Source organism: Dermacentor andersoni, chromosome 11 (genome assembly GCF_023375885.2).
Source record: "Dermacentor andersoni chromosome 11, qqDerAnde1_hic_scaffold, whole genome shotgun sequence".
Lineage (NCBI taxonomy): Eukaryota > Metazoa > Arthropoda > Arachnida > Ixodida > Ixodidae > Dermacentor > Dermacentor andersoni.
The window spans coordinates 31839774-31854787 of NC_092824.1; the positions used below are offsets into that span (position 1 = coordinate 31839774).

At 45.5% G+C, this 15014-nt stretch overlaps 1 protein-coding gene across 1 annotated transcript in view; it reads left to right on the top strand.

The window, feature by feature from the left end:
• The window catches only part of LOC129381607 (phospholipid-transporting ATPase ABCA3-like), a 51318-nt gene extending 42171 nt beyond the window's left edge, over positions 1–9147 (top strand). The window contains exon 5 of the mRNA XM_072285174.1: positions 8850–9147. Coding sequence (XP_072141275.1) covers positions 8850–9032 — 183 coding nt within the window. The 3' untranslated portion in view covers positions 9033–9147. The remainder of the gene's footprint in view (positions 1–8849) is intronic.
• The last annotated feature ends 5867 nt before the right edge of the window (positions 9148–15014 follow it).

The window sequence follows — 15014 nt, forward strand, 5'->3', positions numbered from 1 at the left end:
AAACTTCCTATCCCACATCAAAGCACTAAAGGTTAAAGCAAATAAAGCTCTAAATATGCTTAAAATTTTGTCTCATAAGCACTGGGGTTCCGACCGAACGTGCCTTTTACGTGTTTACCGGTCTCTTGTGCGTAGCCTTTTAGACTACGGCTCCGTGGTTTACGGCTCAGCCAGACAGTCCTACATCCAACGACTTGATCCGGTACATAACCTTGGACTGCGACTGGCAAGTGGTGCCTACCGAACTTCACCTATTCCAAGTTTATACGTCGAGTGTAATGAACCTTCCTTACAGCAGCGCAGAGCTTTCCTCACTTTTTCCTACGTACTCAGAATTCAGTCATCACCCCAACACATATGCTACAACATCCTCACACAATGCAACACACGCTTACACTACACACATAAACCGAACACGATTAGGCCACTTGTCCTGCGGTATCAGCAATACTGTCGGGATTATGGCATTCCCCACGAAGTCCTCCAGGTTGCCAAGAAACCACAACGGTTGGCCCCGTGGTACGATTTCACACACTTATGTGATTGGACGTTAACACATTTAAAGAAAAGAGACATCCCACACGAACACATTAAACAAGAATTCCGTGCACTTCAGGACAAATATCAAAATAACATCCAATATTACGCTGATGGCTCTAAAACAAAAGATCACGTGGGTGTGGGGGCCGTAGCGGAAAATTGGGAAACAAGTATTCGATTGCCACAACACGCTTCTGTTTTCACGGCTGAAGTTTACGCCATCTGGGTTGTTGTGAAAAAGATTGTCACTGATAAACACAAAAATGCAGTCATATACACAGATTCTTTAAGCACACTAAAGGCTCTACATCCCAAATCTGAGTGTGAACCCCTGATAGGAGACATTTTAAATATGTTGGCGCTTAACAAATACGGGAGGTCAATTCGTTTCTGCTGGGTTCCAAGTCATGTAGGGATACCGGGTAACGAAGCAGCTGACAGATGTGCATCGATGGCAGCGTACAAAGAGATAACAAACACAATACTTCCACACAAAGATAGCATCCGTGCGATTAGAAAAGCCTTAACGGCAAAATGGCAACGCGAATGGGACCGTTGTGGCGACAACAAGCTACATCTCACTAAACCCATACTTGGCGAGTGGAAGTCATGCTGTCATCAGGAGCGGTTCATCGAAGTAGTTTTATGCCGACTACGCATTGGGCACACACACCTCACACACAATTACTTACTTACAAAAGAAGACACACCAACATGCGAGAAATGTCAAGAACCACTAACAGTTATGCACATATTACTGACATGTACACATATTGAAACACACAGACGAGCACTTTTACACAAGCTATATCAACTACACATACCTTTGCACCCTGCTCTAATTTTAGGTGATAATCCACTAGTACCATTATGTGACATCCGTAAATTTCTAGGTGACACTGGCTTTTTACATAAAATATAGATTAATAAAGTCTTTTCCTTTAAAAACTGGATTTTAAAACACCTCGTGCTTGGCGCAGCATAGCCTCAGCCGCTTTTGCGCCATTAAACCCCATTTAACTAACTAACTTTTTATACACGATGTAATAAGTGTACAGACAGATGATTTCTGCTACGCAGGTAAAAAAAAGCCCATGTTTTTTGCAGTAATGCTGAAAACTCCCAGTAATTGTTCATTTGTGACATCTAGTTAGGTGCTTAAATATGATTACGGGACTTTCCAGTTCCTGTCATAATAAAAGGACATCAAATGCGGCAGTGTAGAGCTGCATAATGGCCGTCGAAACGAGGGGTCAAGCACGGCAGTGATCACAGCACTCTTGTTGTATCCAAGGTGCGCCAGCAACTCTCAGCGATTATCGTGTATCAACATCAAACAAATGCTCCAAACTCACTTTCCTGAGCGGCGAGCTTTAAAGAATTCGCTTGTTTTCCTGTTCAGACTGTTTTATGGTCTGAGATCAATCGGTCCCCTTCCTTATCAGGCTGTTTGTTTACCGGGAAGGAATCGCTAGATTTCTTGTTCAGAGTGTTTGATCGCCGGATGTGGATAGCTTCCTTTCCTTTTCATACTGTTTATTGGCCTGCGATCAATCGTTTTCATTCTTAATCACACGATTTCATGGTCTCATATCAATCGCTTGCTATCCTATTCAGGTTCTTGATGGCCTGAGATGAATTGTTTGCTTTCCTGTTTAGGCTGTCTGATGGCCTGAGATTAATCGCTTGATATCCTATCCAGACTGTTTGATGACCAGAGATGAATCGCTTGCTTTTCTATTTCTTTGATGGCCTGAGGTGAATCCTTTCTTTCCAACTCAAACTGTTTGAGAGCGCAATGACCGCGCATAACTTGCTGTAGGCTTGAAGCGAAAGATATGAACGTAGATGTTCTCCACATCCGTTACTGTGCCGAGCAGTCGGACCGCGTTTGGCAGTCTCCTTCGTTTCTTGGAGCAGATACTGGAATGGGTCGTAGAATCACGTGTAATAGGTTCACATTTACACACACGAGGAAGACAAAAGCAGAAAATAACTCATAATAAGCACTCAGTGGCACGTTATGTATTATTTTCCTGTTGAAAACAACGTGTTTAGGTTTTCTCTTCTCCGGCTTTTGCTAACTTGTGTGAATAGGTGGAATTTTTTAGAAGTGCTCTCTTTTGTGCGCGCTCCGTAGCTTTCTGCAAAGTGTCACAGAAAGCTTCCCGCTAATATAAAACGTTGTGCGCGCGGTCACGTGCTATTTTTTGTGTGTAGTGGGCATGTTTACCTTTCTGAAAACGCACTATTTTAACTTTTCGAGCGATCAGCTGTAACTATTCGATTGACGTCTTGACAACTAGAGCAACAGCTAATGAGTATGGTGGCTAATTTTATTTATTTATTGACTGTGACCGACTAAACAACGTCAACTGATGGGTTTTCATCAAAATTTTGAAGAACATTCACTTGGTAACATTCCTGTAGAATAATCCATCTTTATCGTTTTTTGTAACACTGTCCTGTATAACACCGACCCCTTCTATGAGATTTTCAATTCAATTTCAATTCAATTCAAGTTTATTTGCATCTATACATGTACAGATGACAGAAGTACAGACAAAAAGCCAAATGAATTCGGCTTGACGGGGTCTGTACCCCCTACAAAAATGGCACTGTGCACAATAAAGAGAACACAAACATACAATAATGGATAAACGAGAAAAAAAAGTGAACATTACTGAACATTGTATAACAGAAATGCATAAGGGTAGAAAAGTCAACAATAGAATGCTGCAAGAAATTGTATTACAGAAAGCGAATAGTATGAAATGACACAAGAAATTCAGCCTTGAAATTCACATCTACAAATAATAAGTTATTGACAAGCAGAGAAAATTGGTTAAGCATTCATGGAGTCAGTGTTTACCAGAGCAAAAGAAAAAAAAAGAAAAAAAAGGAATACACAATGAGCCTATTAAAAGGAGAGATAGGCGTCTATTGAGTTTCCAATGAGTTTAGCAAAGATGGCAGTGTGTGGCGTAACATTTGTTGACCGTAGTTAGGGCGCGCTTTAGGAACGTACCATGTTTCTCTGTGACGTGTGTTGTAAATGTTAGAATTCATTGTCAATAGAGATAAATGCTCGAGAAATGTGTTCTGTTTTTTCGCAGTAGTGAAACGCTTGAGTAAAATACTACGATATGTGGAGGTTGTAAATTAAGGGCGCTGAAAAGTGGCTGCGTATGAGCGTCATGTGAAGAATTGGCGATAGCGTGTACTGCTTTCTTCTGCAATAGAATAAGTTTTGTGATGTTAGACATCGTGATGTTTCCCCAGACTAAATGACAGTAATTAAGATGGGACAGGAAAAGAGAGTTATAAAGCAATTTTTTGACGCTCAAGGGAAGAAAAAATTGAAGTTCCGTTAGTATTCCCACAACACGAGCGCTTTTGTTGGCAACTGAGTCTGTATAAAGATTCCAAAGTAAGTTTTTCTTGAAATACGACCCCGAGGTATTTAATAGATGACACAATGTTGATAATCGAGGAAACCATTAGCAAATGGCCGTCAATGTGGACATTTTTGTTTTTAGGTTGAAAAAGTACAGCCTTTGTCTTGTTTTCATTTATAGACAATGAATTCAATGAACTCCATCAATTAAGTTCAGTTAAAGCAGCGTTCGCAAGAGCCAACAGGTCCCTTGCACAACCAGATGTAAAGTACAGACTAGTGTCATCAGCGTATATGATGAATCGGGCAGTGGTGTCAATATTAATTATGTCGTTTACGTAAATGTTAAACAACAAAGGTCCAAGAATGCTTCCTGGAGGTATACCAGAATGAATGGGTAAGTTGTCGGAAATACAGTTATTTATTGAAATCCTTTGACACCTGAACTGCAGATAGCTTTTGATTAAGCCAAGAAAGGGGCCCCTGAAACCGTAAATTTCAAGTTTTGTTCGCGTAGTGGTGTGGTTAATTGTGTCAAAGGCCTTTGAAAAATCGATGAAAATGCCTAGTGTCACTAAATTTTGCTCAAACGCTTGTAGTATTAGTTCCTTTTGTGTTAGTAGAGCTAAAGCGGGAGACACATGGTGCGATTTTCCGTGCGATCTGTCGTACGGCGCGTCGTGTGCGACTTGCCGCATGCGGCGATTCAGGACACATGGTACGAATGACCGAGCGGCGGGTAGCTCCCCCCAGAACCGGCGCCCCTGCGTGGAAGCTCGGAATGCTGCCTAACTTCGAACGGAAAGTGAAAGCAAACGTATTTGCACAGTTCTCTTGTTTGAAACAAACGATGGCAATATAAACACGCCTATGCAAGCACTGTAGACGTGTTTCCGCAAGGCCGCGTCAGCAGTAACGGCTCCTTTGACAGCCGCCGATGGCTATAGGAGCCGGCAGGCACAGCTCGCTCGGCCATCGAATCCGACACCGGTGGCGCTTGTGACACGGTCGCTTGCAGCTCGTATAACGAAGCGTCTATGTTAGTTGGCACAACGTGTACACAGTTATCGTACGCTTAATTTGCAGCACATTTGATTTCATTGGCGCCGACGGAAGCGAACGAGCATGCCAGGCGAGCTTGCGATCGCTGGGAGACTGTGTAGGCCTAGCTCGCCGGCCGGCTATCCGAGGACGAGGGCCCATGCCGATGCGTCCGCAGCTCGTAATAAAGCGCCTAAATTCATCAGCACAATCAATGCCTGAACATTTATGGTTCTCTTAAGTGAAAATACGGTTAGTTTTCTCGGTGCCGTTAGTAGCGATGAGTAAACACGCCAGTCAGGCGAGCCGCTTCGTATAGACGATTGCTGGCGCATCTGCGCTGACCGCGTCCGATTGCAAATCACGCCAACTATTTACTATATCGCACAACGTTTTATAACATGCACTCTTTCGAGGCCACTTTATTCTATCAGTTATTTCGTGTCAGAAACAAATTGCAGCTTATTTATGTGCCGCCGTCACCGGCGAAAAAGGCCTTCGTTTCGACCAGGGAGAAAAAAAAAAACAGACATGATCGGAGCGGCGAGGCGCTTGCTCGCCGGCCCCGCCCCGTCGGGTCTACGTGGCCGTGACGTTCGCGCTACCGGCGCTGTCGTTGGCTGCGGCCGCCCGACCGATGCGGCAGTCGCACGACAATATTCAGCGAGTTGGTCGCATGCGGGGCGTGCGATTCGGCGCCGCGTGCGGCGGATTTGGTCGAAAACCTGTTGAGTGCGGCTGCCGATGCGAATGGTCGTACGACCGATCGCACCCAAAATCGCACCATGTGTCTCCCGCTTAACTCTGTCGAGCGACCCTTCCGGAAACCGAATTGACAGTCAGTAATAATGTTGTGTTTTTCGCAGAAAACGGTCATTCTCAGTGTTATTATTTTTCTAGGCATTTTGAAAATACGGGCAAAATGGATATTGGTCTGTAGTTTGACAGGTTGTTTTTATCACCGGCTTTGAAGAGCACTGTAACCTTTGCGAGCTGCATGCGCTTGGGAAATATACCGCTGACAAAGCACAGATTATACGTATGCTCAAGAACTGGGCATATCAAATTTAAAACGTGTTTTACGTGGCGTATTTGCAGGTCATCAATATCGCAGCGTTTACTATTTCGCAGAGAGGAGACCGTGAGATAAATTTCTTCGGTGCTAGTTGGAAGTAGAAAAGCACTATCACAAGTTCTGGAATTGAGGTACACTGCGGAGCGTGGATCGTGCAAACTATTTACGAGGGACACAAGATAATTATTAAGAGCGTTTGCTAAATGCACGCCTGATGAACGTTCCCCGTTAACTAACAATTCTCGTACGCCCTCTGAATGCTGACGTCCAATGTTAAGCACTGTGCTAAGGTTTCTCCACGTGACATCTGTTCGCTTTATAGCTTCAGGATTAAACAATCTGTGAAGGTAATCTTTCTTAGCTTGTCTAAGAGTAGCAGTTAACTTATTTCGAAATTTCTTAAATTCGGATAGATGGCATGTGTCTCTTGTGTCCAAAAAACGTTTGAATAGAGCATCATTTAGTTTGATTAGATTCAAAAGTGCATTGGTTATCGAAGGTTTTCTAGCTTTTCTAGGCTTCAGTGTTTTAGGATGAAAAGATTCAGAGTAAGCCTTTTTGAAAAGACGCAAGAATGTCTCGTACGCGGCATCTACGTCAGACTGATTGTACACCTCAAGCCAATTTATTTTTGATATTTTTGTGCGGAACTCCTCAAGTGTAGACGGATTAATATCTTGAGTAGTCAATGGGGGACACTGCTTCGGTTGTCTAGCCGAGACATACGATTCCAAGAGAAGAAATACTCGCAAATTACCGGAGTTAATAGTTCGAGATTCCATGTTTGTAATAAAAACATCCAGCAAACTTTCACAGTCGTTGCTAATGCGACTTGGGGCAGTAATTGTGTTAAAACATGCATTAGCTTCTAATAGTCGAGTGAAATCAGTACGCAGCTGTGTTGCGTTCAACATGTTAATATTTATATCGGCGCCCAGGACGAATTCATAACTGTTTTCATTTATCCAGGATAAGAAGTTTTCCATATATGTAAAAAACTTTGCCACGTTCCCGCCTGGAGGGCGATATAAAACAGAAAATATGCTTTTGTTATGAATGACGGTCAAAATTTCAAAGACCGGTGTGACCGCCGTAAAGTCGTTGATTTTATCACACTGGAAGCTTTCCCTGGCCATGAAAAGTACTCCTCCACCGTCATTGACTGAGCGATTTAAGTAGTGTCTTATGTAACCCGGGATCTGTATTACTTCGTGTTCGTGTCGGTACCATGTTTCACAGAGCATAATAACATCAAATGGAAAGCCAAAACATGAAAGCAAGGCACACAGCTCATCAGACTTATTGCGCGCTGACCGAGTGTTTAACAGGAAAAAAGATGTGCACGTTTCCTTACGATAAATTTTAGTCACATCTGTAGGGTTCAGCGATTTACTAGCCATCGATATGAATGGCGGTTGAAAAAAGTGCTCGGATTCCTGGATCCTCATTTCATCTTATCGATGTCCGCAACGCAAGACATGCGCAGTACATTCGAAGTGTCTGTTTTGCGCGCGAAAATTTTGGCGCCCTTTGTCCACGCGTGCCTCCATGCTTTTTTCTTCTTTCGCTCAACTACTTGTCCAAGAAGTCTCTTCAAGGCGGGGCAAAGGTGTTCATAAATAAATACCGGGGGAGAACTGGTACCATCAGCACTCTGGCAACCAAAATCAGAGGTTAAAATTCGATTTTTCCTGGCCTTTTCGATCACCGCTTCCCGTTTCGCACGAGAGCGGAACTGTACGACAATGTTAGGACATCCTTTGTCTTTCCTTGGCACACGATGGCATATGTCTACATCGGAATCAGAAATGGGTTCACTTATGACGTTACCTAGTTTTCTCAAAATTGAAGACAGGTTCTCGTCATTGCTTACCGGAACACCTTTAATCTCAATGTTCCGGTTCCTCTAGTACTGTACTTGGTTTGTCACCCGGTCTTCAAGGTCAGATAGTTGTGTTTTCAGTCCTTTGCATTCCTGTGATAGCGCGGCATTTTCTTTCTTTAGCGCTGAGTTTTCCTTTTTCCGATTTTGCACTGCGCTCAGCCATAGCACCAAACTGTTCACTAAAGAAATCTACGGATTTTCTCAGGTCTTTATATTCCTTTCGAAGATCTTTCTCGAGTGCACTGCACATATCTCGCATTTCTTGTTTAACATCTTTCAACAGTTTTGTCACTTCAGAAGGCATTTCAAAGTAGCAGTTCAGCAAACACTTGTACAAGAGCTTGGCAGCAGCGGCAGGGAAAAAAATAAAAAATATAACAAAATAAAAGTTGACTACAAACGATTGCACAAACCTGTGTATACAATGCGCAGATTTAGTGAACCGGTCGGCACAGCCGCTGCTGCCAAGTGAGGATCAGCGGTGAGGCACAGTTCCTTTTGTAGTCGGCGCCTCTTTCAGGCAGCCAATTCTAGTCCGCGGCTCCCTGACGTCACGCTGGAGGCAACGACAGTTTTTAGATGATCGGCGAAACGTGCGATAGCCGAAGAGGTACGGCACGTGCAACGGTGATCCGCCGAAGATGCAGACCCTAAGCCACCGGGAAAGGCGGTGGTGTCCTGTGTATACAATGCGCAGATTTAGTGAACCGGTTGGCACAGCCGCTGCTGCCATGGGAGGATCACTTGACAGATGATCACTTGGCAGATGACGTAGGTGTCTTACGAAATTATCGCACATCAGGGTTAAGAGCCTATCGTTTTTCTCACGATGATAATGGTAACATTTCTGTTTCATTTTTGTGCGCGGTGCCTGCACGGGGTACGTGAACGCCTGTTTTCTTGCCGTCCAGAATCTGCTCGGCTACCACCTGATGGAGCGAATGCCTTGGAGCAAGCTGTTCACCAAGGTGGGGCGACTCCAGCAAAATTTCCCCTTTGAACACGTCCTGGTCGGGGAGAACACCCTCGAAGACATCTTCTTGAACTTTGCGAGATTGCAGGGATCTCCCTATCTTCCTGGCGGTTTCGCTTAACTAGACGTTGGTAAGAGAGTGTTGAGCAGCAGGGCCACGTCCAGCTTTTAGACGCAACTCCGGCTGCTGCAAGTTGCTTCGCGAGGCAAGCAATAAAGGCCTTTCTGACATGGAACGCTTGGAGTTCGATAATTTTTTTTGCACTGCTTATGAACACTGGTCATCAAAGGCTGATCGAAACATAGAATGATAAAATAACGAATAAAAAGTGAAAGTAGTCTAGGCGTTAAAGGACGCAAAGATAAAAAGTAATTTGGGATGCCTTAGTTTATTACCTTTCCGCAATAACAGACTGGGCATGCTTACCACAAGAAGACGCAGCAGGAAGGAAGCAAGGACGAAAGTCAAGAGGTGACGCTGCCTTGAAACTTTGGCACCAGCATGCCATGACGTCACAGATTTGTCCGTTGCGGATGTCCGTTGCGGTTTAGTAAAACGTGTATCGGTCAGAATGGACTGCGTCATATTCTAAAGATGGCCGAAATGGAAAAAAGGATTTTTCGCAATCCGCGATTTCACGATGACGTATCGGCCCTAGGGTTCTGGCTCGAAATTCAAAAATAAAAGTTTAGCCGTTATTCTTTCTTTTAATTATCGGCGAAATACCACCAAATGAGCGATACTAGGGTTCTTCGAAAATACTTTATCAATCGAAACTGGTCCACAGTTTGCCTTTACCGGGCCTTTATGGTTGTCGCCATTACATGAACCACATCTAGTACGAAATCAACATGCTGCACTAAATTTGGTGGTACAGATTGGGGACAGGATATATGAGGGCTAGTTATATATCGTGTAAAGTGTTGCAACGTGCCTCAGGCGAAGAGCTTTATTGCTGGGCTACTGGAGGCCTGCTGCAATCTGGGTCATTTCTGTACAATAAAAACATTTATATCCGGCAGAAAAAAATAGGAACGAGTCATGTTTCGCCCACATGTCGTTGATTCTTAGAAAAAAAAAAAAAACTTCCGAGTATATTCTAAAAGCAACCAGTTGCATATGATTCATTGCAGTTAGGGTAATTTTTGTCAAAAGGAACCATGAAACAGTTTTTGCCCTAATGAATACAGCCTAGATATAGGGAGTGCCACTCAGAGAATAAATTCGAACAAGAAAATTATGTTGGCGTGATCTATTAAAAAGTTGCAGGGGAATAAACATTACTGCTCTCTCCAACCTCTGGAACCTCAACTTTCATTTTGTGCGGTCATGGCTACGTCACGCCTCTTCGTGCAAAAGGTCGTGAGGTGACGCGAGTGTTTTTTACTTCCGATGTATTTGAACCGAGTGTGTTCCGACGTCTCTTTCAGGCACAGTGTTTCTTGTTACTGTGGTTTGGCAACATCGTATGAACGACCCGCTCCGATCTCGGATACCACGTTGCGGTTATAGTGACCTCAAATTAAAGTTTACGCTTAGAGCTCGCATTTTTAACAGCTTGCAATCACTACAGTTTACGGCGAGTGCCATCGGACCCCGGCAGTCGTAGATGCAGCGCCGATTAGTCATCTCTAGCGGTGGCACGAACGTATTTACAGGCAGCAACTGCAGCAGCGGCGCTGCCAGCATCGTTATAGGTAACACGGATAGATAACACGTCGGTTTGCTTTATTCCTGAATACCCATATAGCAAGAGAGAGCTGAGGTTCTCGACCTTAGCCGCTGTCGGTGCGTGTGCAAATCGCAAAACTTGGGAGTGCCGTCTAGTGCAGCAGTGTTTACAGCGATGCTGCTATCCGAGGTTGTAGCCGACTTTATTCGAAGAGCCGGCGTTCAGAGTTCCGGCCGTTGCTTTTCTGATATGTCGCAGAGGCATTGTCCCGAACTCTGGACGCAGTAGGTTTGTCCAAGAAAGACCGCAATATGCTGGGTTTTCATGCAACATTGCAGCGGAACGCTAAATGTATGGAAATGTGCAGCCACAGGCAGTCATTTTCGCGACCAATAAATTGTTTTCGAAATATTTTCACGACCGTCAGGGTAAAGTTTTGCAAAAATAAGCCTACAGGAGGACAAAGTGCTTTCCTTGTCAAACTATGTGTAATATCTTATTAAGCAAATTGCTCACACGGCAAGTACTCACAAGAACCCAATCTATTTGACACAACGTGCAATGTTAAAGTGCGGGGATTGGTGTTGAGAAAATAACGCGTATTTTCAAGCGACATAAAAATGAGGGACCATCGGAACTTTCATGTCTCGTTTAGCTAACCTATATTGTTCCCCTAACCGTATATAGAGCTCACCTTCTGCAGCGATACAACCCTGGGATCTTCTGAGAAGGCTTGCTGTCGCTACCTTGAGCAACGTCGGTTAAATGCTGCGCCAGGCTTCAGCTATCTTGTCCTGTAAGACTTCTGGAGTTGTCATTTCTGTCGTGCACAGGTGATCTGTAATAAAGCCTCACAAGACAATGTCAAGAGGGTTCACGTCGCGTGACCTTGCCGGCCACATGACAGGTCAGTGCTTCCCTATCCTTTCTCCTGGAAAGGTTGCGACATTGCGTCAATCTGGGCTAGTGGCATGCTGCAGCAGAAGTCTTCAACCGGCTCTTTGAGGAACTCACTTACATACCTCTTGCCGGTCAGAGTGTTGTTAAACAATACTGGGCCAACGATTGTGCTGTGATAAATTCCGCACCAGTCCTTAAACGACCACGGATATTGGTGGTGGGATCTTCCTAGCTAGTGGGTATTATACTCACTCCAATAGTGTGCGTTGTGGATATTTATTTGTCACTTTCGGGAAAATTTCGCCTCGTCAGTCCAGAGTACCTTGGTGAGAAAGTGAGAATCCTGCTCCTCCCGAATCAAAACTCAATTCGCAAAGTCGAATCTCTTTTGGAGGTACCTGGACTTCAGGCATTGATGCAACCGCAGATGATAGGGGTGCAGTCCAGCTGTTTTCAAAATCCTCGAGGCAGTTGGGCTGGGCACATCGAGCTGTGCGCTCACACTACGCGTGCTAGCGTGTGGATTAGCCGCCATTCAAGACAAAACGTTATTACGAACCTCATTATTTATGACTGAAGCTCTCTGCCTCTTTCTTGTGAAGCTACGGTTTGCTTCAGCCACTCGTAGCTGTTGTATATTGTCATCGGTGTCGGTCGCGTGCCCGGGTGCCAGCTTCGAAATATTCTTGCAGCGTGGCGTCTCTGTCCGCCTGCAAGTCCTACGGCAAGGATCATGTCTGCTTTTTCCTCGTTGGAAAAAAAGGTATAACGAAATTGCTCGCGCTTTAACAGCCGATGCACGACAGTCTGTTTATCGTGGTCTGGAACTACCACCAACCCCCGTAAGGCGAATGCTAGTTTCGGTTTCAAGGAACATGCACGCTTCAAGCGGTCGCCGGACGTTCCAGCATTATTTATTCCTCTTTTTGTGAATTTTAAATCACGCGAAGCGCGGGAAGTCATTGCCTTCGTGAGTCCGTCGAGTTCATCCCCGCTCACCCTTGCCACTCGCTTGGTTTCGTTTGGTTTGGTGCCTGTAGTTATAGCACAACCCACTACGGGGGATGGGCCATGAATCGGGTGGCAGTGGGTCTAAAAAGTACCTTAATATGAATTTTTTATATCGCTATGCGATATATGAAGTCGGATCGCACTCCATCATCTGCTTTGGTTGTCGTCCCAATTATGAAGATGGGAAAGATAAGACAAAGAGGCTCGATCAGGCGGGAAACGAATGGAAGACGCAGGGAACCAGGTCAGTCGAGCATTAGACAAAGATGACTAAATCGAGGCATCGCATGTGTTGCGCGGCTGTGTGGTATTCTAACACCGGGAACCGCAGTTCTGCGAAGTTCTTCACATTTATTAATGACAGCTGGTAAGCACAAGTATTTCACTATTTTTGAGTAGGTATACATTTTGCACGAGTAGACCAGTTCTGTGCAAGCCTCAGTGGACTGACATAGGAGCAGTGTCGTCATGACGGCAGCCCATCTGTGTGCTGTCGGGAAAATACTTGTACTGAAGGGCTTGAGGGCGTGTTTGTGAGGCTATACATTTTGTGCACTCTTTCTCGATACATACAACCAAGGCTTAAGTAAAGAAAAGAAAGACAGCTCTGATACTTGATCAAATTTCAATAGCAATCACGGCAAAATGATGGACGCATGAAATTTCTTGTTGCGTTTTCATGCACCGTTATTAAGATATAGGCGCAAGATGATTTCGAATTACGTGCGCCAGCCGCTTCCTGCGTCCGTCCAGCTGTTGACTGCTACCTGCGAAAGGTAGCGGCAGTGAAGCGAGCAACACGGGCTCGCAAGGCACCCGCAATCGGAGCAACGTGCCATCAGCGCGGGACTCGAGGAAAGAAGAAGAGGTGCGGGTATCTTGTGAAAAGACTGTGGACGTTCTAGCGAGGCTCTCCTTTAGCTGTTTGTCGGGCACAAGTTCACCCAAGGTAGATTGATTAAAGCACCGTCACTCAACTGTGCGTTACAATATCATACCGAAGAAGGTTAAAGCTCTCTATTTTATATGAATGTTGAAGCGTAGACGGTACCTTATGCTCTGTTACGTTGCTGCTTTAGGTACAGCTTGGCTGTGCGGAAGTTTTCGAGCTCCTGTATTACAGACGAGACGCGATGTTATACATTTTGCCGTCTAAAATGTATTTAATATTGCTACCAAAAAGGACGTGTATCCCCTACATCGGATCGATGACGCCCTTGACTGCCTCCATGGTGCTCGCTACTTCTCTTCTATTGACCTCCGCGCCGGCTACTGGCAGATTGCCGTGGACGATCTCGACCGCGACAAGACTGCTTTTGTAACTCCGGACGGTCTTTATTAATTCAAAGTGATGCCGTTCGGTCTATGTAACGCTCCTGCCACTTTTGAACGCATGATGGACTCCCTTCTTCACGGTTTCAAGTGGTCCACATGCCTGTGCTACTTGGACGACGTCATAGTATTCTCCCCAACGTTCGCTACGCACCTCGAGCGCCTCTCGGCAGTCCTGGACGTTTTTCGTCTCGCTGGTCTGCAACTGAACGCATCGAAGTGCCAATTCGGCCGTCGCCAGAGAAACGTCATTGGGCATCTCGTTGACGCGAACGGAGTGCAACCGGACCCAGGCAAGATCCATGCTGTTACGCACTTCCCTGTTCCGAAGTGTGTGAAGGATGTGCGCGGCCATAGCGGCCATAGCAATTTCGCGGCCATAGCACGACCACTAACCGAGCTTTTGAAAAAAGACGCCCCTTTCCAGTGGGGCGATAACGAGGCCTCTGCATTCTCGCATCTAATCGACGTTCTCACAACGCCTCCCGTTCAGGCCCATTTCGATCCTTCTGCGCCTACCTAAGTCCGTACTGATGCCAGCGGTCACGGAATTGGCGCAGTACTGGCACAACGCCAGCGCGGCAACGACCCTGTTATCGATTGCGCCAGCAGGCTCCTCTCACCCGCGGAGCGCAACTATCCATCACTGAGCATGAGTGTCTGGCCCTAGTTTGGGCGGTTGCGAAATTCCGCCCATACTTATATGGCCGACCCTTTTCCGTTGTCACAGACCATCACGCGCTTTGCTGGTTATGCTCACTGAAAGATCTTACAGAAAGACTTGGTCGCTGGGCATTACGCCTCCAAGAATATTCATATGCTGTCACCTACAAATCTGGCCGACTACACAAGGACGCTGACTGCCTGTCTCGTTACCCGGTAGACGCGCCTGACGACGCCGACAGTAGTACCGCCAACGGCATGTTCTCTGTGTCTGCCTTCGCTAACATTGCCGATAAGCAGTACCGAGACCTACCACTGCGAGTACTCATCGAGCGTCTTCGCTCTACACCTAATTACGCGTCCGTTCACCGCTATGTTCTCCACGGCGGCATTCTGTACCGAAGGAACTTCCTCCCTGACGGATCTGATCTTCGTCTTGTCGTGCCAAAACATCTACGACAGACTGTGCTCTTTGAGATGCATGACGCACCTACTGCAGGACATCTTGGCGTAAACCGCACGTA